A 23072-nucleotide genomic window follows, 5' to 3' on the forward strand; every position below is an offset into this window, starting at 1 on the left:
GACCCAGCACGCACGTGAGCAGTTCCGGCGAAGCCTTAACCTTAAAGTAAAACCCAACCTATGTACCTACCTAGTACGTACTGCTATTCACTTATTTACTTCTGATACCTTACCCTAGGAATAAAGCCGCTTTACCTTTCTTTAGCTTACTTTTCTTTACTCGTCACTGCCTCAATAATGGCATGGATGGATGGATTCTTGGCTCGTATGCTCATGATCGCGTGTGCCGGGCTGGATTAAGGTGATGCGTGATGGTGATGGGAAACCATACCAGCAGCCACATGCAGATGAATGTCTGTCTTTATTGTCTAAGAATGTCTCGCCCCTCTCTTTCTCTCACCAAGCGACATCCTTCCAACCACCCACTCAACCAACAACCAACCAATCAATCTACTACGCCAATACCCTTCTCTCCCCATCACCCACTCCCACCACCACACCCAACACCCACCCCCATCCCCATCCCACCCCACTAAACCGCCTTCCCAGCAACCCTAAACGGATGCGCCTCCGTATTATAAACCCACTCATTGCTTCCCCCCTCACCGCCCCAAACCTGCCACTCCTCCTCCTCCGCAAACGCCAAATACGCATACTTGAGCGTCTCAGCAAAGAGGAAGCTCTCCTGATTATCGCCCGTGGCCGACCCGCCATCCGGCGCATTCACATTGTCAATGACCGAGAAGCCCGTGCCACGGCGTGCCGACGCATTCACCGCCACGAAGGCCTCCCACGCCCACTCGCGGTAGCGCGGCTCCCGCGTGTGCCGCCACGCGTGGTAGAACGACTCGAGCACCTCGGGGCGGAGGTCGTACGACGCGTCCGTGGGGTAGAAGCCGTGCTCGGCGTAGAAGCCCGCCGACGCGTTGCTGAGCCCCGCCGTGTCCCATGAGAACTGCTCCGGGCCGATGCCCGTCGCCGTCGCCGCGTAGGTCTCCCGGCACCCCGCCACCAGCTCCAGCCCGTAGTCGATGTAGGACTGCTCGCCGAGAGCGGCGCCGCCCAGGATAAAGTTGCCGCCGTCGAAGCAGGCGAGGTGCTGGCTCCTGAGGATGAGGCTGTGGTTTTGGTACTGCGCCACGAAGGTCAAGTCTGGGCGCGACGACGGGTGCGACGTCAGGTAAGCCATGGTCGACTCGACGGCAAGGATCCACCTGGCACAGACATCAGTGACAGCTTCTAAAAGAGGCAAAGCTACACAAACCTGTCCCTGTATTCGCTGAAGCGCTCCGTGTCGTACAGCCACATCTTGATGAGGTACTCGTAGAAAGAGTCGACGCCGCCGACCCAACCGCCACTCGCATCGACGAACAAGCCGTCACTGAGCCGGACGTTCGTGCCCACGAGTCCCGGCCACGGCTCGTTCCACGCCGGCTGCGGTCTCAGCAGGTAGGCCTCGGCCGTCTGAGCGAGGCGGGCATACTCGTCGTCGCCCGTCAGGTCCGACAGATGGGTCCACTCGAGCACGAGGGTGCCGATGGTCGCGAGGCCGTTGGTGGGGCTGCCGTCCGTACTTTGGTCGTAAAAGTTCAGGTTGTTGGCGGGCACGCCCGACGGCGTGTCGAACGCGAACTTGAGGCTGTCGGCCAGCACCACCGCCTGCGAGAGCAGCGCGTCGACGTCAGAAGGCTACAAGATGGTCAATGGCCGCCGTGAAGGTGATCAGCTCGAGAGGTGCACAAACATTGTCGGCGAGTTCCCGCAGCGGGCCCGTCAGCAGGTCGTACGCGGAAAGCATGCCGCCGAGGTAGCGGATCGTCGTCTCAAACAGGCTGACCGACGTGTTGGTCGTCGTGAAGTCAATCGTGGGGATGTACGTGAGGATCTGGTTCGCGACCTCCCGGTTCCTCATGATCAGTGCCGTGCTCAAGGCGTCGACGGCGCTCGCGCCCCAAGAGTTCCTGCGGTGGTCAGTTGTTGTTACCGTGAAAGGATGTGTGCCATGAGCTCACCTCGAGTCCCCATAGCCCCACGACACAGGATGCAGCTCGTCGTGCGGAAAGGCGTAGGTGTAGTAGCCATTCCAGGCAAAGTCAAAGGCCTCTTTGACGGCAGCGGCCCTGACCGGATCGGGGCCGGTCGAGTTGTCCCCGCGCGGACGGTACTGAGGGAAAGCGAAGGCGCCGACGAGGCAGGCCGCGAGCAGGCGCAGCGAGGCAGCGAGTGACGGCATGCTGGCGGGGACGACGAGAAAAGAAGAAGCAAGCAAAAATCGAGGCCGACAGGCGGTTTAAAAAGGGAAAGAGGGCGCGTTTAAAAGCACAAATAAAGACAGGGAAGCGGCAGGCCCAAGGGCCCCCGGCTTGGCCGGCCGCATCTGGTGGTGGTGGTGACGGGGGCACGCGCGAGCTCGCACCCCGGTCAAGCAGCGCTCGTGGTGTCTCTGCTGGCGCATGGCCACACCATGGCCGTCGCACGCGAGCAGCGGGAATAAAGTCACGACAGCGGCGGTGAGGGCAGAGGTGCAGACGGAAATTGGAAAAAAAGACGATGCAGATGCAGCGAGGTCGCGCAAGTGCGGGGATGCGGGCTCGGCCAGGAAGGTGGTGCACCGATCGACCGTCAGGAACCGTGCGAGCATAACAACAACAACAACAACGGTACCACAACCCTCCGCCGGTACGCCAAGATGGCTCTAGGTTGCTTTTCCCATGTTCGTACCCAGTACTCGATCAGTTTATAGCATCGGGCTCGGGCTGCCTCGGGCCCCACCTCCAGCGTATCATCTACGCATTTCGCCAACCACATTTTCTCATTATCGTTATCCCTATTCCATACGGTACGGTCCAGTCTGGAGCCGAGCCATTGCCCTATCTACCTAGGAGCCCCAAAGAGAGAGAGAGAAAGCCATCATCATCGCCATACCTGCCTCATGAACCGACCAATGCCGTGACTGAACCTGTACCAGAACCCATCCGTCCACGCCATGCACTTGTACCGAATCCCGATCCCCGCATGCCATGCACATTCCTTCACCGCCCAGAAATTCCTCCAGCAGCTTAGCTCAAGGCCCAGCCCACCAATCAGCGGGAAGATGCTCGCGGGCTCTGCCACCGCCACTGCCAGTGGCACCGCCACGCCCACCGCGTCCGCCACGCCCACCGCGTCCGCCACGCTTGGATCCTCCACGCTGAGATGTAGTAAACGACGGGCTCTGCTCGCGCTGCGGCGGGTACGGTATGAAAGCGGGGCTGTTGCCGCCCTTGCCGCGACCGCGTCCGCGACCTCCACCTCCACGCTTGCTGCCACCTTCACCACTGTCGCCATTCAGGTGCAACGCGGCAAAGTCCTTGATCGGCGCGCCGCCGTCTTCGTCCTCATCGCTGCTCCAGCCCTCATGCTCTTCGTTCACCTTCTGCACCGCATCCGCGACAGCCTCCTCAATCCGCTGCTGCAAGACCTGCTGGCGCTCTTCCTCCCCAACTTCGGTGCCCCGCTTCGTGGCCTGGCGCACGCAGATGCCCAACAGAACATGCAGCGTGTAGACGGCGTCATTTCCGCCGTTGTGAAGGTTCCAGCCGGCGAAGTCGAGATCGTACAGGCATGAGCCAAGGGAGCGAGACTGCGGTTCGCGCCGCCATGCCTTGTGCAACTTGGCAGTGTCAATGGCTTCGCGGAGGTTGGACAGGTTCAGCGGGTTGTAGCCGAGCTTGGCGAGAAAGCGGATATCGGCCTCAGGATCGTGCCCGACGAAGATGATGTTGCGCCTGTCGTCGCTGGCGAAAGGGTGATCGGCGGAGAAGGGTGGCCGGAAGCAGGACGCGATGACCGCTGGCGCATCAGCTAGGCGGACAAATTCGCTGGTGCCAAACTCGAAACGATCAGCGCATCCAGAGACGTGCTTGGAGTTGTTAAGGTGCTTGTATTCGTCGATGCGGAAATGACGCGCGCGGATCTTGTCGAACCAGTTCTTGCCATCCGTTCCGGGTGGGACGTTAATGAGGTCCATGGTGTCCAGCGTCGCAATGCCAACCTCAGTGATCTTGTTATTGTCTAGCTCATAGGCTTCCACGTCGACACAGATGAAGACGACAGAGCTGTCGAATGTGAAAGGTGCTGCCATTTCAGGGTTGATCGGAGGAGATTTTGAGGCAGGTCGAACGGCCGAGGGTTGGTCAGAGGAGGACAGTTCGTCCTCGGGAGGCTCTAAAAATGTATGTCAGCGTGAAAATAGCCAATGAGTGACAGTGGGACGAGCATGGTCAACTTACCGTTTCCAGTGAGAGCTTGCCTCAAACCCAAGTAACGCTGAGTGCGCTTGAGCTGATGGTTCCATCCGCGCTGGAGGACGATACGCTTCTGCTTCTTGTCCGCCTTGATAGCCTTGCTCCTGGCCTTGTTCAGCTCCCGGGCCTCTTCGATCTTGAGCTTGAAGTTCTCCAATGTGCGTTCATCGACAGGCGGCAGCTTCTCATCCTTGCGCGACTTGTGATGAGGGGGCGGGATACGACGTTCCATCGTGGAATACACGTCCTTTGACGTAGACCGGCCGAGGTAGCGAGGTGTGAGAGCGCGGTCCGGAATGTTGAACAAGAGACTGACGTTGTAATGGTAGTCGGTGAAGCGAAAGTCGATAAACTTGAAGGTGAGGTTAATCTCTACAATCAAAGTCCGAGCTTGGTCAAGAGTGATCAGGATGAGTGGCTTGTCGCTGGAGGTTCCTTCCGGTGGCCAGACGTAGTACCTTTGAAAGGTCAGCGAGGTCAGTCTCTTTTACTGTTCAGGGTAGCCGGTCAAAACAAAAACGGTGGAGATGCCACGACTTACAGATCCCAATGACGTTTCCAGAACTTGCCCTGGTCAAAGAACTTCTTGGCCACGCGATCGCCGTCAGCTCCGTGGAGAAACTTGTAAGGGAATTTGCTGAAGGGCAAGATGGGAACGAAGATCTGATCGTAGGCTGCACGGTCTCCGATCTCAAGCTCGCAAGGTTGAGGAGGATGCAAAGGGGCAGGTTCGGAGTCAGCTTCGACAGTCAGCTCGTCAATCGGTTGCACAAGATCTTCAGCCGTTGGGTCGACAGTGTCTTGAACAGGAGCTTGGTCAGCTCCGTCCTGAGTTACGGTCAGCTCGTCAAGCTGTGGATTGACTTGAGCGGGAGCTTGATCGGCCCAGTCTTGGGTGAAGGGGGTGGTTCCGAAGGTGTTAACAGAAGTGTTGGTGTTAGCAGAGCTAACACAGGCAGTGTTAGGTCCGGGCTTGGGCTCAGGTTCAGAATCGGGCTCAGAGGCCTTGGGGGGTGCACGGCGGGATTCTGCCTGTTTGTTTTCTTCAGCAATTTTAGCAAGGTCGTCTTGAACCATGGCCTGGAAACGCTGCAGCCTGGAAAGCGGCATGATAGCGGGGAAAGGAAAAGAATGATTGTTTGCTGCAGGATGCAGGTGTGTGCAGAGGCGGGGACCCGCGGAGACGTAGGGGGGAGCAACTGGCCGGACGGTCAGAGTGAAGGGCGAAGAAAAGGCGATAGAAACTCACTTGGCTGCTCTCCAACTTCCCCACAATGTTGCAGTTGCCAAAGCGAGCATGCACGAGCAATCGGCGCCTTGACGCGCAGTCACATGCTGGGGTGATGAGCCGGAGTTTTCCCGGGCCACCTCCAACCACCTTCGCTCTCCAACTTCCCGCCTGCGCTCGCGCGTTCGCCACCATCACACCCTGTCGCCTTTGCTTGTCCAGATATTCCGTGTCGCGTAGCCTGCAGCTGCACTGCCGTCCGACTTTGACCTGCGACATCCCTCGACGCATCGACCAGGAGCTCCGGCGCAGGCATGCACAATGGCAGACGCACTGCCTGACATGGCGCCCGCCCAGCCCCAGGCCCACCCCGACGCTCAAGCTACCGTCACAGATTTCCTCGATTACACCGAGTTCTACCCTTCCGACTTGGCCCGCTCCCTGACCCTGATCAAGAAGCTCGACGCCAAGTACCTGGAGGCCACCGCCAAGGTCCACCAACTCACAGCTCTCTACGGCACCCTTCCTTCTCTTGCTCCCGCCGAGCGCCCCGACCCCGAAGACTTGCGCAAGCAAATCTCCATTGCTCTCGATGAAGCCAGCCGTGCTCGAGAGTCCTCCTCCGCCGAGGCCGTGCGCCTGTACGAGAACACGGAGCGACACAACAACAGACTCATCACCATACGGAAGAAGCTTCAAGCCCTGCCGGAGCCGCCGTCTCGCGACCCCACGCCAGTTCCCGTCTCGCCGCAGACTACTAGGGCGCGTAAGGAGGCGGAGCGAACTCCGCGGATAATGTTGCACGTTCCCGACACACCACGTCCTCGCACCACGTCCACGGCGCGTGTGCAGAAACATCGCGAGCGGAAGCGCAGGGCCATGGCTGCCATCGTGCCCGGCCAGGTCATGCCTGCAGGGAGTGGCTTGTCTCCAGCACCAAGCGGTTCTGACTTTGATATGCCAGCTTCTCCCACGCTCTCAGACTTTGGCGACGACCTCGAGGGCGAAGCGCCTGGCAGGGTCAAGATCCCCAAGGACAAGAAGCTGCTCAAGCCCAAGGCGCAAAAGGCGCCACGTGGTCCCCGACCACCTGGGGTTATGGGCACGAATGTTCACAGTCAGGTCGCAGGAATTTCGACAAGCAACGCCCTCGCACAACTCACCCCTCCACCGCCAGACGCTAAGCCTGGAAGCAAGTGGGCACCATGGCACAAACTGACGGAATACGAGATGGCGGTGCTGCGCAAGTCGATGAAGAAGAATGCAATCTGGCAGCCGAGCGACACCATGATTCGTCGCGAGCTGTCCGCCAAGGGACGCGGATGGGAGAACTACAAAAAGGCACGCGAAGAGGCTGACGCCAACGGAGAGCCGCTTCTCGACGAAGCGCCCATGGACCCAAACAAGGAAGTGCTGGATCCGGGTGAGACCAGCTTTAAGCCGCTGGGCAAGGAAGAGCAGAACTTGATAAACAGAGGAATGAAGCTGAACGAGATGAAGAAGTTGAAGCGGGAGGCAACACTCCGGGAGCAGGCGGCCCGCGACGCCCAAGAGGTCGAAGACGCCACTCGGAGAATGGCTGAAGCAGGTGCGCAGATCAAAAGTCTTTTCGATGGCCCACCAATCACGCCTTTCGCAGTCGACAAGAAGAAGGACGCAGTCCCCAGGTCGGCGAGGAAGCGCAAGCGCGAATCCGTGTCCGAAGCCACCCAGACGAGTGAGAGCAGGCCATCCGAGACGCCGGCGCCGGCGCCGGAAGAAGTCCCCAGATCGACTGGCCCAAAGAAGCTCAAGCTCAACCCGCCCGCATCGCCACCGAATGACGTCGAGGCTGCAGAGGAGGCACCACTTGAAGAACCCGACGACGAAGAAATGCTTGATGCGCCTGATGCGCCCGCTGCGCCCGATGTGCCCGACCCCCCCGATGCAGCCAACGAAGGCAACACTTCTCAAGTTCCGCTCGCGCCCGAAGGTCCCGTTTCCTCGAATGCGCCCAGCGCCGCCGCCTCTCGTGCGCACTCACCCGCGCCGTCGCCAATCCAAACGCAACCTCCAGCCCAACCCCAACCTCAACCCCAACTCCCAGCTCCACCACGCCAACTGAGCCTCCCGCTCACTACTACGGCAGCAGGCACGCGTTCACGCCGCACGTCGGTTGCGCCCAACGCGAAGACATCGACGCCGCACCCGGAGGAGCCGCGATCGACGCCCGCGCCATCAACGGACCCTGCCACCGTGCCGCATGATTCGATAGTTCGTCCACGGTCCCATGGCGCCGCGTCGGCAAAGGCCGCATCGGCAGAGCCGCCGGTCAAGCGCGATATGCGCGAGTTGCGGGAGCTGCGGCGCGCGAGCAACTCGAGCTTGCCCTCGCCGGCGGAGCAGCAGCATAAGGCAGTGACGTCGGCCCCGGCAGCGGGGGCTCCGCTGCGGGCGTCGGGACGGCGGGGAGGGAGACGGCCGGCGCCGGGCGTGCCGACGGCAGATGAAGACGGGAAGAGCAAGGTCGTTGTAGGGCGGAGAAAGGCGGCACCGGGGAAGAAAAAGGCCGCGGGACGGGGTGGGAATGGGAGCGGGAGTGGGGGTGAGGAGAAGGCTGATGCGCTGGCGTCGACGGCGATGCAGGATGAGGTGGCCGAGGATATTGATCCCGATGAAGCAAGGTACTGCCTCTGTGATGATGTGTCGTATGGGACCATGGTTGCGTGCGAGAATGAAGGGGTAAGTTTCTGTTTCCTCCAATTTCCCTTCGCTGGCTCTTTTGCTTTTTGTCATGACAAACAACTCACTAACATGGTGTTGCGACAGTGCCCCCGTGAGTGGTTCCACCTCGCCTGCGTCGGAATAACGGGCATGCCGCGCCGCCGCGCCAAGTGGTACTGTCCGGAGTGTCGGGCAGTGCTGAAGGTGGACGAGTTTGGCAACCCGCTCGAAAGCGACGAGAACTCGGCGGGTAAGGGAGGGAAGAGGAGATGAACGGGGCGGTGTTGGGCTTTTAGATGGGGAGAAGGGGGCGAGGAGTCTGACGTTGCAGTTGTAGGATCTTTTTGCTACCGGCTATCGCTCGCGGGTATTAATGGTTATGGCTATGGTTATGGGATTGGATGAACGCACCCTCTCGCAGTGCGGTAATGGCTGGGTTTTCACGGTGTAAAGGTAGATACCAGGCGCTGGGCGCAATATCGAATCGACTGCTGGCTTTCTTTTTTTTAGTTGTTTAATGCTTCCCGCTTCCCGCTTCCCGCTGAGCCAGTAAAGTCCGTACCTCACTATGCCCTGCAAGCTCTGCTAACATTCTAGGCGTATAACCATTAGGATCTTCTGGATCGATACTGGCACCCTTCTCTAGCAGGTACGTAACAAGATGAAAATCTCCATTCCTCGCTGCATAATGTAACGGTCTGCCTTGACCATTTTCCCAGGTTGAATTAGGGCAGATCCAGTCCGGATCGAAATCGTCGGCATTGACATCTGCCCCGTACTCTTCGACAAGCAGTCTGGCGAAGTCGAAATGGCCAATCCTCACGGCCTGGTGAAGGGCTTTTGAAAAGTTAACATCGGCACCGTAGTCGAGCAACAGCTTCCTCGTTTCGGGCGGAGTGTCGTCCAGCATCGCAGCCAAACGCAGAGGGTAGCCGTGATGGTCCACCAGAGCGGGCTCGCCATTGGGGTCGGCGCCGCGCGCGAGCAGCCAGGCGAGGAAAGATACTGGGGCGCGGTGGAATATCGCAAGCGCAAGTGGGCAACCACAGTAGCCGCCCAAGTTTTCGGTGATGTCCCAGCCGCCCCTTATTAGCGCCTCGATCATCGGTTTCGATTGCTTTCGAACAATGTCTTTTCGGTTGAAGAGCCATGTGGGGTTCCCTTTGCCTAGAAGGTGCTCTATGAGATCGACGCGTGAGTTTTCGACCGCGACTTCGGCTAGTTGGCGGTCCGTTGGGGGATCGGTGCAGGTTGTGAGAGTTGTGAGAGCATCTTCGATGGGCTCCTTGGCAAAGGCCGCTAAGACTTGCGCTTGTGTTGCCATGGTCGTCAATTGGTTTCGTAGTTCAAGTTGTAATACGCTGCGGTCATCTCTTCTTTATATGCTAAGCCTGGTGGTTTAACTGCCTAGGCGACGTGTCTTGGTCATATTGGACCTCTGAGTTAGGCCTCATGCATGGACCATGTTCAGGTGGGGGCCAAACTGTGGGGGAGTGTCACTGTCAATGCTAGGAAAAATAAAAAGGCGTATGTATCACCGTGCGTTAGGCTGCGGATCGATTGCGGTCTGAACTTTAGAGTAAATAGCCACACGGGGCCTACATATAAGTAACTTCGAAGAACTAATTTGTTATTTAGTAGCTTATGGTTGCGTGGAGGTCCATGGTGCAAAGGCATCATGGAGAATAAGGCCATCCAATACTAAGGGATGGGGACGAAGTCCTACATTTCCTTTCTACTGTATTTGCTACCTTTGTGAAAAGATACGTTAGCAAACGCCATTATATTTTTGCGTTTATCTGAAATTGCTTAGCCCATACCTTTATATTTACGTAGTAACTTCACCATCCCTGTCTCCATTATATCCGTTAGGATTTTAAGACGCTTGGATGTATTAACGCAATATGTTAGGAGGTAGGTACCTGCCTAGATTTCGCAAGACAGAAGGTCAAGGCTTAACTACGTAGTGCTGGCTTTGCATTTTGGATATCGGAGACTATTTTCTGCTTTATTTCCATGTCATTATAAGGAACCAACTCTTTAAGTCGTCGACCATAAGACTTTACCACTATCTCTTCCCTAATCCTTCTTCTCCTCAGCCCTCTCCATCGCCGTCAACGCCTCCACCAACAACTCCCTTGTCCTGGCATCCGTCGCAGAATCCCGCAGCGACCGTAAATTTTCCTTCCAGTCACTCCACTGCTTAAGATTCTTCTTTACCTCATCCTCGCCGTCCTCAAGGACGGTAAACTCCCCTTTACGTGTCTGTTCCCACAGCACTTCTCCCGCATATATAAACCACAAGCAAGCAGCCCTTACGGCAAGCTCAGTAGGCAGGCCCGGCTCAACATACGACCTAAACACGTCTCTGAGTGCCGCCGGGGCCCAGGTCCACCTAAAAAAGTCAAGTTTGATGGCTGGGACGGCCATAATCTGCGCCGCCAAGGTGGTGAGAGGCTCCCAACGGGCGATGTCGTCGGGCCAGCTTGTCGTGTCGTTGGGATCTGAAATGTTTTAGCTTTTTTCTGGCACTGAGAGAGAATGGGTGAAATTGGGCTTACCGAACGAGTTCATCTCGTTCCCGAAAGCGAATCCAATCATGGGTAGATCAGCCCACACCTCCATTTCCCAATAGCGCACGACTTCGCCCGTCTTAGGGTCCGACAAAGTGGTTTTTTGCAGCTCCTCGAGCACAGTGATGAGTTTTTTCTGCTGGGCTGGCGAAGCGCGCACGCCGGCTTCAAGGAAGCCGTTCCCGGTACTCTCGAGTTGCCAGCCGAGAACCCGCTCATCTTGCTCGTTGGCTTGGAGCGCAGCTTTGGTGAGATTTACGATTTTCTGCGCCGTGTCTGAGGCCGAGATGTCGTTTTCTTGAATGAATGCATTGAAGATCTTGTACTCTTCTATATTTACTCGATCCGCGACTTCGATGGCATGGTTCCGGCGGGAAACATCTGGAGTGAGCATGGTAGCAGGAGTGCACGTAGGACGGGCCGTTGGGATGGTGTTGGAGGGTTGGTGGGAAAGGGAATTTCGCTTTTTAAAGAAAGAAGCGCAGGGCTACAGCCATTCGGTGATCAATAACGTCATTTCACCTCGGGTGGGGGCCAAAAGTCCGTTTTCGGCAATGCTCGCAGCATTTAGAGGCTACAGTAGAGTCGGCTTATAACGAAACAAATTTTTTAGAGATTTCGTTCGTTATAAGGCGAATTCGTCTTATAGTTTGCTGACAAACTAGCTTAGAAAGCCGTGCTACTTCCTAATTGGGTAGTTATCTGACCGGATGCCGCCGGTCATCCATCCTCTTACGTACCTAGAGATGTCTAGAAATGGTCTAATCCCCTTACACGGGCCACCTTGCGCTACTTCCGCACTCTTTTTATAACAAATCTAGCTGGATCCTTACGAAATTCGCTGTAAGGTAATTTCGTTAATTTCTTATATAAAAAAAAAAACTGAGATTTCGTATCCGTTCGTTATACCCCGATTTCGTTACCTCGGAGATTCCCGTTAGCCCGACTCTACTGTATAGGGGTTTTACCCGAAGTGGGGTCGAAAATTCCCTCTTCGGCAATGCTCGCTGCATTTGGGGGCTATAGGGGCTATAGCCCCCAATTTAGCGGAGACAATCGACCACGGGGCCTCCTCGGGCTAGGGTCTATCTATTACCATCTTTATACATCTTCAAGTGCACTGTTTTCACTGAGGTCTTATAGTCTCGTGTTTGACGTTTGACCGTAACGACGTAGGATTCTGTCTGCACATCCGTCTATCCGAAATTCGAATTCCAACATTCGCTTCGAACTCCAGACCCCAACGCTGCATATGCTATGGGGTCACGGATGGGGCCACGAACTTATACTCAAGACGAGTCTTCATGTATATAAGATAGACTCGAGAGGCTCTAAGGAACTCATCACAAGCAATCAACACAGTCTTTCATCCTCCATTCAGTCCTTCCTTACAAAGCACTCTCTTGTTCTACAAGACCAACAACTCAACATGTTCTTCTCGTTCAAGTCCGCCTTTCTCCTCGGTCTCGTGGCTGTCTCTGCCGCCAGCCCCATCGCCAATCCCGAGGCCGCTGCTGGAGACGTTTCCTTCGCCAACCACCTGCACGCTAGAGCCCAGATTCCTGCTGGCGGCGTCACATGCGCTGGCACACACTACACACATGATGATATCGAACACGCGCTCCAACAAGCCAGGAGGGCTCAAGACCAGGGAGGCATCCGCAACGGACAAGGGAGCACCTATCCCAAGACCTTCGGCAACAAAGGTCCCTCAGCCGGACCTAATAGCCTGAAGACCAAGCAAAACCCTGACGCGCTGGTTTTCCCTGCTATTAAGAAGCAGTTGTACGAGTACCCTATGGGGCCTGGTGGCGTATGGGATGGTAAGTTCTCCATTTTAATTATATATACTATTATCCTCCGTCATTTTAAAGAGGTTCTGGGAACATTTTTCTAATTTATGCATTATAGGACACCAAGCCAGGCACTCAGCCGCCGTTGTCATGAAGGAAGACTACTCTTACGTTGGCCTTATGGTTCACAAGGGTGGAGCCAACAACTATGTGCCCTGCTAAAGGGATGTTGTTGTCGGAATAGATAACGGGCTTAGCGTGGATTTCCTGATCGGGTCGTTTGGTCTGTTTGCACATTCTACAGTCTTTACCGAAATGGTTCTACATGTATGCTAGTATCTTCTTCAATTTGAAATTCTAACTTATAAACTTGCGAAATTGGCTTTGTTTTATTAAGAATACTTGCTTTTATATTTAACGTGTTGTTTTGTTCTTCCCTACAGCTACCTCTCCAAGAAAGGGTCAATGTTCGTCATTGTCAAGCGAGATACACCACCCAATGCCATGATTATGCATGTATGGAAAAGAACAAATCCAAGTTTGAATATTTATGATATGTGTACGCGCTAAGATCTCCGCATTCATACCGAAGGCTTAGGTATATTGCTGGACGAAGTGTATTCCGTAGGGATTGCATGTGTCCGTTCCTACCATCTCGGTGATCGGTAGGTCGCGCTTAACGGTGAAGGGAAAAGTTCTAGGAGTATCTGAGGATGAAATAGCCCGTTTGAACAAACACTATTGCAAATTTGAAATAGATAAGAACTTTCTTCTGTGTCTCCTTCCCTTATAACTCAGAGCCAGTATTTTTCCACTAATACTATGAAGGAGTCGTGTTATTATAAGCAGCCGACTCTATTTCACCCTACGTAAAGCTTGCATCACCAACAGGGGATTCATTACAAGACTGGCAGGTTTCGGCATAGATACTTGAAATTTCTTTTAAAGATTGATAGCATGTTAAGCTCAAACGCTTTATGGCCGTGAAGCATCCTTACTTGCAAGTACACCCCTAGCATTTTCCACTCCTACAGTTTTCCTAAAGTCCGTTACAGCCATTCTTATTGCAAGGCCCAACGGTATGCTTTCCTTATTGTATTTTCCACATGGGTACCCGTTGTATTCGCCTTAGGTACAGGTGTCGATGATTTCCGAGGCACCGGAAAACTTCGGTGTACAGCATAAATAGACGGTGGTTAGACAGGACTTCGTCAGATATGGACAAGGGAGAGTTTTGAAGGGACTAGAAAGTAAGATGATTGTAATACGGACCATTCTTATAACAACTACCGAGCATTTTGCAGTTGTCAGTAGCAACTGCACGCTTTCAGCCACGAGGCCAGCGGAGACGACAGTGGTGGCTGCGACAACGAGGAACGAAGATAAGGTCTTTGAAAACGAGCATCTTTGGAACAGTCGATAAAGATATAGGATGATTAGGTTAGTAGTTTACTAAGGGATCTGAAGTAGTGGCGATCTATATCCTGAAGGCGAAAGAGTAATAATTTATATATTTACTTCCCGCCTTTATTTCAGTCGGTAGTTCTGGGTCCATCTGGAGCTGGTGTGCTATCTGGGTTGCACCTGTCAGCATCCCCGCTGCCCGGGGCAGGATTCACTGATCTCGAGATGGTGCCAAGGGCCCAAGGGCGGGTCATATATGTCAGATTTCGAAGACAAAGGATGTATTTGTGTGTAGGAGAGAGTAGAAAGCTGTTAAACTAACGCCATATAGTTGCCGATTTTAACATCTGCCTCTCTTATTGTGGTTGTGCTTTTCACAGTACTTTAGGTTAGAATTGCGAATTACGCAATTAACCTGTTGGAAATTCGAGCTCCTCGCCAAGCTTCGCAAGCACTGCCGCATTAGACGTTGGATTATGGTGGTACGGGTGCCTGGGGAGCCCTGCAGATAAATACGGGGAGTGGGGTGATTTTAGGCACCGTCGGATGATTCACCGGCTTCGCGGGCCGTGCCGGGTACCTGACACTGACAGTTTATTCCATGTACATTTGCCCCCAAGGCCGTGAACAACTATGAGCCAAATTTTGCTTGTATTTTCTTTTGAAGACTTTCCAGTAAAGAACTAATATAAATATCACCCAACATAACCGGCTGTGCAACACATCGTTTTCATATGCACCTTTGCTTTTATTAAAGCTTCCTTGCGTCGGCGCATCTGATGTCAGCAGCCACCAGATGCCAACCATGCACGTCAGTTTTAACGATTGCTTTTTCTCATTCAGTCCTGTCCTCTGCCAACACCACTCGCATGCTCGCTTCTGTATGCCATTATCGCCAACGTGCATCGAATTCGTATTCTGTGACGTAGGCACTGCACAGCCGTGAATAGCCGAAGATCATGAGAACGAGGGATTCAGCCAATCAAGCAAGCCTGACTGGGTGTAGCTGCAAGTTAACAGGATCTTCCTTGGCCGATACTGATGGAATGGGATTGGATAAATATCTCATGTCTAACAAAAGACCAGTACGCATTTGGAAGCTAGTGACTTATCTATAGCAACCAGTAAGGCTAATCCTATTCTAACAACATGATCGGCAAGGTGGCTGGGTCTTGTGTAACATGTTGGAGGAAGAGGTAAGCGAGTTGAACAGAAAGAAAGACAACAACTTCAGAATCCTTACAAAATTCAGCCAACAGTTAACACATTACCAACCAGGACATGCTGGTTGTATGTATGACAACTGAATGTCTCTGCTACAATAATGGCTCTCCTCGAGATGAGAACGCGGTCTGAGTTTTGAATGAGAAGGTATATCTACTTCATATAAATGAACCAAGCTGTTAGGAAGTTGTTTGTTGTACGTAAGAAGATGTTGGAACCGCAAAAGTTAGAGGTTTTCTGGAAAAATTCCTCGTATGCTGCATTCTTCTTTGGGACGTCGACCTGTCCTTCATTTAGCTCCCAGCTGAAAGTAGTTCAGCTTGCGAGTTATGACAAACCTTGTTGTTCAGACCCAACTAAGTGGGCATAGCCTGACTAATCGTTGGCCAGTCCTCAGTATATAATAAAGGTCGAGCAAGTCCTTGTAGAAGCCAGCAACAAGATCTCATCAACTCCTTACAATATTACCAACCAGACAAATCCACGAATCCAACATGCACTTCCCCTCTTTCACCAGCATTGCGGTTGTCGCCCTCGCCTTCTCTTCTACCACCTCAGCCTACTGTTTCAAAACCGGACAGTCCTATGCCGACAAGAACAAGGCCAAGGGCTACGTCAGCGGTATCTGTAACAGTTGGCATAACCAAGAGCTGGCACCTTCCCAGGTTGTGTCTACTTGCAAGGACGGAGGCTCAGGAACACGGGTCAACTTCTCTCTCACGAACCAATCGGGCAGCAAGAGTAGAGTGAACACGAACGATTGCATTAACAGGTTCACCGCGGAGATCAACAACTGCAACAAGGGCAGTAGATATGATGCAGGCAACTTCCACTACCGGTAAGTCGAACAGCAACTTTACCAATATACGTCGTCTAATGGTCGTAGTGTGGACCCGAACAAGGGAGGCTGCTAGAGCAATAGCACTCTGGAAACGCGATTTCGGTCATATAAACACCGGTTAAACCGATGATTATATTAAAACCAACTTGTGCCAATTGGAGGGTGAGGAGAAAGACCACACTCGTTTATCTAGGCTGCGGGAAGTGTAGCGCTTCTTTACAGAGTTGGAATCGGTCCCGTAACATGATTGGGAGACAAAAGACGCTACTGCAGTGTAACTTAGCACGTCTATAAAAACCAAATCTTCCTCAGTTGCTTACTGGCCCTAGTGCTTTCCACGTATATTGGCAGGCTTTGTTGTGCTGCGTGCACAAATTCCTTAATGGTAAACCCTTTATCTTCACTTTTCTTTCATACCTCATCCACCGCCTGGCTTTCGTGTTCTAGTACACTCAGCACTGCAGACTTGTCTAACCATCTAATTTTGTACAGATTGTAAGATGGAAAGGGTGCACTTGCTGGGGAGGAAAGTGACGAGGTCGATTTGCGCATCGTCGCTCACCTTCACGAAGTAGTTACCCGGAACTTGACCCCTTTCAGCTGCGCTAACACGTCTAGGCCTTAATCGGTCCCGCCAAGCTTATTTCCACCTCGATCCTTCGGACACTCCGCATCCCCACTTCAACTCTTCAAGACGATGGCGGGGCCGATCTTGCACGCGCTATAGCTAAGATAGGCACATGCACTCCATTTCAGCTATCAACTAATACAGCCACACGCTAAAACTCAGCTGTCGACTGATACACTCATATCCCCAAGTGCGGCTGAGCCTCAACCAGCGAAAATATAAAACTAATCCATAACCATGTCCCCTTTCCCAGGTCGCGGCAGTCTTTCCGTGCATCTCACGGTGCATATCCATTCTTTTCCATCTAACCCGTCACTCACTCAACCATGAAGCCCACCCTCGTCGCAGCTCTCGGCTTCTATGCCGCCGCTGCATCGGCCTTGCCCAGCTTCCCCGGCCTGGGCAAGCGCAGTGGTTGCCCTGTGGCACCGTATGTCTTTCTCCACAAGTAACAAGAAACAAGAATTAATGTTCCCCGCAATGTAGAGCCAGCGCCATCACCCAGACCCTGACACAGACTATCGTCCAAACCCGCACGGCCACCGTTACTGACATCCGTGTGTACCATCTCCGCACCCCACTCCTCATGCCCTGCTCATGATATCTACAGGCACCACCACATCAACAATCCATCTCCTCCCCGCCACGCAAACCATCACCCTCTCCGCCGCCCCCACTGTTGTCACTATCCCCGCTCAATCCGTGTCCCAGGCCCAGTCTCAGTCCGGCCAGCAACAGCCTCTCACCGTGACTCTGTCTGGTGAGCCCCGCATCATCACCGTTCCGGCGGAGCAGCTGCCAGCTGTGACGTTGGCGGCGCCCGCGCAGAGCACCGTTACTATCACTTTGGGCGGTGGCGCCGCGGCAGCGCCTGCAACCATCACGAAAACGGTCACACTGGGTGCTCCTGTGACCCAGGGATCGGATGCTGCAGGTGCTGTTGCCGCCGTTTCGGCTCCGTCGGCGTCTGTCGTTGCCGGTGCTGCTGGCTCTGCCGCTCAGTCACTGAACGCTGGTGGCGTTGTCCCTCCCGCACAGTCTGTTGTCACAGTGCAGGGATCTACTTCCGTTGTTACGGTTCCTGGCTCAACTGTCCTTACTACCGTCACGGTGCCCTACAGCACTACTACCAGCGCGGTGGTGGTTGCGCCGTCAGTTGTCACCATCACTAGCGGTGCGGCGCCCTCTGTTGTTACAGTCCCAGGCTCTACGATCGTGAAGACGGTGACGCTGTTCTCGACTGTGACGAGCACGCTTGAGGTTCCGGCGTCGATTGTTACAGTTACTGCGTCTGCATCCACTCTTGCTGTCGCTGGCTCGCCTTCGGCCGTCACTGTTTCCGGTTCCCCTTCGGCCATCACCGTCCCTGGCTCTTCGTCTTTGACCACCATTACCCTGCCTTCCACGACTCTTACGAGCACCGTTCAGATTCCTGCTTCGGTCATAACAATCTCTGGTTCTCCTTCCATTGTAACTGTCCCTGGCTCTACGTCTCTGACCACTATTACGCTAGCCTCTACGACGCTGACGAGCACGTTGACCGCACCAGTTTCCGTCGTTACTAACTCCGGTTCTCCTTCCGTTGTTACCATCTCTGGATCTCCCTCCATTGTCACTGTCCCTAGCTCTTCGACCTTGACTACCATCACACTGCCTTCGACGACGCTTACCAGCACTGTCGAAGTCCCTGCTTCTACTATCACTGTCTCTGGTACCGAGTTTACAACGGTGACATTGGATTCGTCTTCTACTCCATCGGGATCTTGTTCAACTGAGAGCACTACCGGGACGGACTCTGCTACTTCGACTGATGTTTCCACCGATGCGACCTCCACTCAGGTGTCTACATTGACTGGAACTTCTTTGGCCGAGATCGCTACTACGGCTACTTCTTCTACTGATCCGGCCATCTCGACCGGAACTTCGTCGGAGGGTACTACGTCCACTGCGGACCCGACTTCCTCAACTGAGACTTCATCTGACGCTGCAACCTCTACTGAAGTGCCCACAACGACCGCGACTTCTTCCGCCGAGACTACTTCCACGGAGGCATCTTCCACTGACGCTACTTCGACTGAGGCTACTACTACTGCTCCTTCCGGCCCTACTGGTACTCTCGTCGTAAACGGTGATTTTGAGACCGGAGACGCGGACCCGTGGACCATCACTTCTGAAAATAGTGTCGTATCAAATAACTGCCATGGCGGCAGTAACTGCCTCCAAATGATGGTCGACGCTCCACCCACTGCATTTGTAAACAACCTTATTCAAGTCATCAACATCACACCAGACTCGCAGTACAAGTTTAGCATGTACATCCAGAATGTCGACTCCGATCGCGTAATGTGTTCGGTCCGGGCAGTTCTGCAGGGCATTCGCACTCCTCTTATCGAATGGACTACTGTCACCGGAGGCGATTATATGCACCTCACTTCATCCGTTTTCATGAACTTGTATTCATCGGATATTCTCAACATTGCTGTTAATTGTTGGACATTTGTCGATGACGGAATAACCTCTGCAAATGTCTGGGTGGACGACATCAGCATCACGCCCGTTACCGTCACTAGCACTGCCTCGGACGAGACTTCTACTGCTATTACGGCTACTGGAGATGCTTCCGCTACTGCGCCTACTTCGACTGACGCCTCCACCACTGACATCGATGCACCGGCTAGTTCAACTGACGTCTCGGCCACTGCCACCGACGCACAAACCACTTCGACTGGAGATGTCACTTCTACTGATGTCCCGCAAACCACTTCGGCTAGCGACTCTACTTCTACTGCCGCCGTCCAGACTACTTCGACAAGCTCTGTTTGCATTTCTCCCACTATCCCTGCTAGCCCCATTGTCGTGAACGGTGGTTTCGAAGATGGCACCTCTCCTTGGACACTTGACTACACATACGACAACGGCCAGACCGCTGCTGTTGTCACTGCGTCACCATATAGCTTCGTTCACGACGACCTCCACTCATTGGAAGTAGGCGTTAAGCTCTTGTTTAATCAACCGACTGTTCCGGAGATCGGTGACCTTACACAGGATATTACCCTTACCACTGGCGTACAGTACACATTCAGCATGTGGATCCTTCGCGAGGGGACCGACACCTCTACATGTAGTGCCTCGATCTCGCTGTCATCAGCAGGAACAGTTTTGGCTGATACCGTTGTCGATACCGCCGAGTGGATTCAGATCACATCAGAGCCGTTCACTGCGACTGCGGACTCCGACACCCTTTCCCTCAACTTCGTTTGTCATACTCTTGGCTACAGGGGTGGTATGACTTCAGGCAAATACTGGCTGGACAATATCGCCGTCACTCCATTCGACAGCTGCGCTACCGCCGAGACGACCACAACTGATGCTCCTACTACAACCGATACCTCCGCTCTTGCGACATACACTGATTGAGTAATGCGGACGAGCTCGTGGTTTGATAAATAGCTAGTGGAAAGAGTTAATTTTAATTGGTTGATTGAAGTAACCACTGTCAGCACCACTGCATCAGTCTCAAATTGGATGTATTATGATTGTCTACTGTGCCACACAAGAACCATGTTTCAGCCCTTATCACCTCCTCACTTTCTTGATTTATAATTGCTATATATATTCACCATCGCAGCTGCTGCTCTATGGTCTACACAGCTCTCTTAGAGTAACTCCATCATGTCCACTTCAATCACCTCCAACCCCAATTTTGGCTACGATACCTCGGCCGAGGAGGTCGCAGCAAGCTTGGCTCCTTCTATCGCAGGCAAGACCATCCTCGTCACTGGCGTCACTCAAGGAGGAATCGGCGCGCATTTCCTCGACGTCGTCGCGTCGCACAACCCAAAGACGCTGATTCTCGCTGGGCGAAACCCCAAGAACACAGCCACTGCTATCAGCAACGCCCATGTTGGAGTCGAAACACGCACGGTCGAGCTGGACTTGAGCTCGCAGGCCAAGGTGCGTGAGGCCGCTGAGGAAGTCCTCTCATGGCCTGGCCCCCTTGACGTCCTCGTCAACAATGCCGGCGTCATGGCTGTTCCTCACCAGTTGACGGCCGACGGCATCGAAATGCACTTTGGCACTAACTTCCTCGGCCATTTCCTCTTCACCAACCTGCTCATGCCCAAGTTGCTGCAGTCGGAGCTGGGGCCACGAGTTGTGAATGTCAGCAGCGACGGCCATCAACTGAGCGATATTCGATGGGACGACTTGGACTTCAAAGTATAATCACTTCCCCGCAGAAACAATTGCCTTGGCTGACGTCAATCTCACTGCCTAGAAAGGTGAGGTATACGAAAAGTGGCGTGCGTACGGCCAATCAAAGACGGCCAACATCCTCTTCAATACTTCATTGGTGGAGAAGCTCGCCGCGAAAGGCGTCAAGGCTTTTACACTCCATCCCGGTATCATCCAAACAAATTTAGGCCGACACATGCGCCCAGAAGACTTCGCTGCCCTAGGTAAGTTTGAAAAGGTATCTTGCAAGAAATGACTACGTTCTAACCAGTATTGTAGAGGCTTTCGCGAAGGAAACCGGGGAGAAAAGAGGCGAGCAAACCACTTTGAAATTTAAGACGATAGGTCAGGGCGCAGCGACCCATGTTGTTGCTGCTTTTGATCCCAAGCTCAATGGTACGTCATGCACTTCACGCTCCTATTGTTTACTCGATTGCTTATCGCATTTTAGACCATAACGGCGTCTACCTATTCGACTGTCAGCTTGCGGCTCCAAAAGAGCTTGAACCATACGCCGTCGATAAAGACAGTGCTGCCAGGCTCTGGGAGTTGGCTGAGAAGCTTGTGGGCCAGAAATTCTCCTACTGAATCGCTTCATACATGTGACTCGCTGATGAATGTGGCACATTTCGTTTTGAGATTGTAAATGGTCCTCTTGAATAATACATCTATTCTCCTTGCGAAAACATGTGCAAGCTTTTCGTGGAATGGTGACAGTGTCATAGTGAGATGGGTGCAGATATCTTATAAATAACGATTGGAAAAGTGGTGAGTCACCTTCAAAACCGTGGAGTACCGAGATATAAAAGATAGCTACAGAGATGCTTTGTAAAGCGAACAGAAAATGCCCTTGGCTTCTTCCTGTACCTCTCGAACGATATTCCCTGCACCATCCACATTCTTAACAAGACCAACACCAGCTCCCACATATGTAGCAAGCCGACCATCAGGTCCCCATCCACTATCTCCGGATTTCTGAGCTTCGTCATGTAATCTTTTCAGTTCTTCGAATGGCACACCGGCTTGATGATCCACAAAGCTCTTGTTGATCAACGTGCGCGGACTGAACTGCTCTGGCCAACCCATCGTTCCTCGGAGATGGTTGTAAAGCATGGTCCTCGTCGTGCTTTTTGCTCCATCCGACGCTCTAAGAATTTCGTTCTGGTACCCCTTGCTGATTTCGGCTTCACTGGATGCCAAAAAGCGCGTTCCCATGACTGCCGCGGCAGCACCCAGTCCCAACACCGACGCCACTCCTCTACCATCCACGATTCCACCGGCAGCGGCAAGAGTGATATTCGAGCCTTTCAGCGCGTCCGCAACTTCGGGAAAAAGCACATTGATACCCAGACCGTCGGATGCTCTGCCATGCCCACCAGCTTCCGCTCCTTGTATCACCAACACGTCAGGCGCAGCTTTGCTCTTTGAAGCATCGATGGCCTCGGCTAGTGTTCCAACTTGTATCCAAATTTGGGTGCCCGGCGACGCGTTGCGGATTTGTTGCATCCACTCGTCGATTTCTTGCTGTCCCTCGCGAGGCGCGAAAAGCCACGCGGCGCAAGGGCGATGGTCTTTCACAGCCGCGGCAGCGATTTTAGAATCGCCATCCCAGATCTGGAAACCTACGCCAATGGGCAGTGTCTTGCTGTCGCTTGCTCGAAGACGCGGGAGGGCCGGAGACGTAAGAAGTTCTCTCGTTCTTTCAAGAATGCTGTGGATGTCTTGCGGCTTTGCTCCCGGGCCAATGAACCCCAAACCACCAGAAGAAGACACTGCAAGGGCAAGCTCAGGTCCTGCCATGATGCGCATTGGTGCACTGACAATTAGAGGCCATGTAGTCCATGGATATGTCTTCAGAAGAGTTCTCGCAGCCATAGTTGAACAAATTGCACAGGTTTATAAGCAAACTGTTTGGAATAGATGGAAGCACCGAAAGGGAAGTATAAGACAAAAGGGAGGCGAACAAAAAGTGCAGACCCCGTATATAGTCTTAAGGAAACAAAGACCCGCAAGCCCCGCAAGACCCGCAATTTCCGTTGCTTCCGCAGTACCCGTGAGATCGCCACGCTAGTTAGATCCGCGATGCCCGCAACATCCGCAGTGACCGCGATCATATAATAAGTGTGAAGCTAGGCGCGAGGAATTGGACGCCGCTTGTCCTCCTAGATTACTGCTACCTATAGAGGTATATATGCTGCTATCTAAAAGAACACGTTTCT

General features: G+C 53.6%; 10 protein-coding genes across 10 annotated transcripts; 5 read left to right on the top strand and 5 right to left on the bottom strand.

Moving 5' to 3' along the window:
- Window positions 1-356: 356 nt before the first annotated feature.
- Window positions 357-2429, bottom strand: K452DRAFT_322617 (glycoside hydrolase family 47 protein). Its single transcript, XM_033544526.1, has 4 exons — window positions 1953-2429; window positions 1685-1901; window positions 1205-1629; window positions 357-1154 (listed from the first exon to the last, which is right to left on the bottom strand). Exons 1-4 carry the CDS (start codon window positions 2171-2173, stop codon window positions 473-475), a joined length of 1545 nt encoding a protein of 514 aa, XP_033391869.1. The 5' UTR covers window positions 2174-2429; the 3' UTR covers window positions 357-472.
- A 305-nt stretch (window positions 2430-2734) lies between these two features.
- Window positions 2735-5495, bottom strand: K452DRAFT_322618 (uncharacterized protein). Its single transcript, XM_033544527.1, has 4 exons — window positions 5481-5495; window positions 4768-5430; window positions 4212-4684; window positions 2735-4146 (listed from the first exon to the last, which is right to left on the bottom strand). Exons 2-4 carry the CDS (start codon window positions 5334-5336, stop codon window positions 3005-3007), a joined length of 2184 nt encoding a protein of 727 aa, XP_033391870.1. The 5' UTR covers window positions 5337-5430; window positions 5481-5495; the 3' UTR covers window positions 2735-3004.
- A 137-nt stretch (window positions 5496-5632) lies between these two features.
- On the top strand, window positions 5633-8653 carry K452DRAFT_322619 (uncharacterized protein). Its single transcript, XM_033544528.1, has 2 exons — window positions 5633-8175; window positions 8263-8653. The coding sequence occupies exons 1-2, from the start codon at window positions 5776-5778 to the stop codon at window positions 8428-8430; spliced, it is 2568 nt and encodes an 855-aa protein (XP_033391871.1). The 5' UTR covers window positions 5633-5775; the 3' UTR covers window positions 8431-8653.
- Window positions 8654-8671: 18 nt separating this feature from the next.
- Window positions 8672-9481, bottom strand: K452DRAFT_344372 (uncharacterized protein; the record flags this gene model as incomplete). The annotated part of the gene is made up of 1 exon (XM_033545424.1): window positions 8672-9481. The coding sequence occupies one exon, from the start codon at window positions 9479-9481 to the stop codon at window positions 8672-8674; it is 810 nt and encodes a 269-aa protein (XP_033391872.1).
- Window positions 9482-10175: 694 nt separating this feature from the next.
- Window positions 10176-11124, bottom strand: K452DRAFT_322620 (uncharacterized protein; the record flags this gene model as incomplete). Its single annotated transcript, XM_033544529.1, has 2 exons — window positions 10176-10661; window positions 10719-11124. The coding sequence occupies 2 exons, from the start codon at window positions 11122-11124 to the stop codon at window positions 10237-10239; spliced, it is 831 nt and encodes a 276-aa protein (XP_033391873.1). The 3' UTR covers window positions 10176-10236.
- A 1035-nt stretch (window positions 11125-12159) lies between these two features.
- Window positions 12160-12745, top strand: K452DRAFT_313439 (uncharacterized protein; the record flags this gene model as incomplete). Its single annotated transcript, XM_033543664.1, has 2 exons — window positions 12160-12553; window positions 12642-12745. The coding sequence occupies 2 exons, from the start codon at window positions 12160-12162 to the stop codon at window positions 12743-12745; spliced, it is 498 nt and encodes a 165-aa protein (XP_033391874.1).
- A 2852-nt stretch (window positions 12746-15597) lies between these two features.
- Window positions 15598-16291, top strand: K452DRAFT_259563 (uncharacterized protein). The gene is made up of 2 exons (XM_033538499.1): window positions 15598-15989; window positions 16038-16291. The coding sequence occupies exons 1-2, from the start codon at window positions 15646-15648 to the stop codon at window positions 16063-16065; spliced, it is 372 nt and encodes a 123-aa protein (XP_033391875.1). The 5' UTR covers window positions 15598-15645; the 3' UTR covers window positions 16066-16291.
- Window positions 16292-16693: 402 nt separating this feature from the next.
- Window positions 16694-20159, top strand: K452DRAFT_362734 (uncharacterized protein). The gene is made up of 3 exons (XM_033546531.1): window positions 16694-17050; window positions 17107-17177; window positions 17231-20159. The coding sequence occupies exons 1-3, from the start codon at window positions 16947-16949 to the stop codon at window positions 20035-20037; spliced, it is 2982 nt and encodes a 993-aa protein (XP_033391876.1). The 5' UTR covers window positions 16694-16946; the 3' UTR covers window positions 20038-20159.
- A 121-nt stretch (window positions 20160-20280) lies between these two features.
- On the top strand, window positions 20281-21507 carry K452DRAFT_259565 (uncharacterized protein). Its single transcript, XM_033538500.1, has 4 exons — window positions 20281-20838; window positions 20897-21077; window positions 21133-21249; window positions 21305-21507. The coding sequence occupies exons 1-4, from the start codon at window positions 20293-20295 to the stop codon at window positions 21439-21441; spliced, it is 981 nt and encodes a 326-aa protein (XP_033391877.1). The 5' UTR covers window positions 20281-20292; the 3' UTR covers window positions 21442-21507.
- Window positions 21508-21666: 159 nt separating this feature from the next.
- Window positions 21667-22728, bottom strand: K452DRAFT_238026 (uncharacterized protein; the record flags this gene model as incomplete). The annotated part of the gene is made up of 1 exon (XM_033537634.1): window positions 21667-22728. The coding sequence occupies one exon, from the start codon at window positions 22726-22728 to the stop codon at window positions 21667-21669; it is 1062 nt and encodes a 353-aa protein (XP_033391878.1).
- Between the last annotated feature and the right edge of the window lie 344 nt (window positions 22729-23072).

The sequence above is a fragment of the Aplosporella prunicola genome (assembly GCF_010093885.1).
Source record: "Aplosporella prunicola CBS 121167 unplaced genomic scaffold K452scaffold_59, whole genome shotgun sequence".
In the NCBI taxonomy this organism is placed as follows: domain Eukaryota; kingdom Fungi; phylum Ascomycota; class Dothideomycetes; order Botryosphaeriales; family Aplosporellaceae; genus Aplosporella; species Aplosporella prunicola.

Excerpts from the sequence above, each read along its gene's own strand:
- K452DRAFT_322618 (XM_033544527.1), bottom strand. The coding sequence starts at position 5,336 with ATGCCGCTTTCCAGGCTGCAGCGTTTCCAGGCCATGGTTCAAGACGAC. Across the intron at positions 4,685-4,767 it reads TGGAAACGTCATTGGGATCT|GTACTACGTCTGGCCACCGG; the intron begins GTAAGTCGTGGC and ends GACCTTTCAAAG. Across the intron at positions 4,147-4,211 it reads GCAAGCTCTCACTGGAAACG|AGCCTCCCGAGGACGAACTG; the intron begins GTAAGTTGACCA and ends ATACATTTTTAG.
- K452DRAFT_322619 (XM_033544528.1), top strand. The coding sequence starts at position 5,776 with ATGGCAGACGCACTGCCTGACATGGCGCCCGCCCAGCCCCAGGCCCAC. Across the intron at positions 8,176-8,262 it reads TTGCGTGCGAGAATGAAGGG|TGCCCCCGTGAGTGGTTCCA; the intron begins GTAAGTTTCTGT and ends GTGTTGCGACAG.
- K452DRAFT_259563 (XM_033538499.1), top strand. The coding sequence starts at position 15,646 with ATGCACTTCCCCTCTTTCACCAGCATTGCGGTTGTCGCCCTCGCCTTC. Across the intron at positions 15,990-16,037 it reads GCAGGCAACTTCCACTACCG|TGTGGACCCGAACAAGGGAG; the intron begins GTAAGTCGAACA and ends TAATGGTCGTAG.
- K452DRAFT_259565 (XM_033538500.1), top strand. The coding sequence starts at position 20,293 with ATGTCCACTTCAATCACCTCCAACCCCAATTTTGGCTACGATACCTCG. Across the intron at positions 21,078-21,132 it reads AGAAGACTTCGCTGCCCTAG|AGGCTTTCGCGAAGGAAACC; the intron begins GTAAGTTTGAAA and ends CCAGTATTGTAG. Across the intron at positions 21,250-21,304 it reads TTTTGATCCCAAGCTCAATG|ACCATAACGGCGTCTACCTA; the intron begins GTACGTCATGCA and ends ATCGCATTTTAG.
- K452DRAFT_362734 (XM_033546531.1), top strand. The coding sequence starts at position 16,947 with ATGAAGCCCACCCTCGTCGCAGCTCTCGGCTTCTATGCCGCCGCTGCA. Across the intron at positions 17,051-17,106 it reads AGTGGTTGCCCTGTGGCACC|AGCCAGCGCCATCACCCAGA; the intron begins GTATGTCTTTCT and ends CCCGCAATGTAG. Across the intron at positions 17,178-17,230 it reads GGCCACCGTTACTGACATCC|GCACCACCACATCAACAATC; the intron begins GTGTGTACCATC and ends TGATATCTACAG.
- K452DRAFT_322617 (XM_033544526.1), bottom strand. The coding sequence starts at position 2,173 with ATGCCGTCACTCGCTGCCTCGCTGCGCCTGCTCGCGGCCTGCCTCGTC. Across the intron at positions 1,902-1,952 it reads TGGGGCTATGGGGACTCGAG|GAACTCTTGGGGCGCGAGCG; the intron begins GTGAGCTCATGG and ends TGACCACCGCAG. Across the intron at positions 1,155-1,204 it reads TTCAGCGAATACAGGGACAG|GTGGATCCTTGCCGTCGAGT; the intron begins GTTTGTGTAGCT and ends TGTCTGTGCCAG.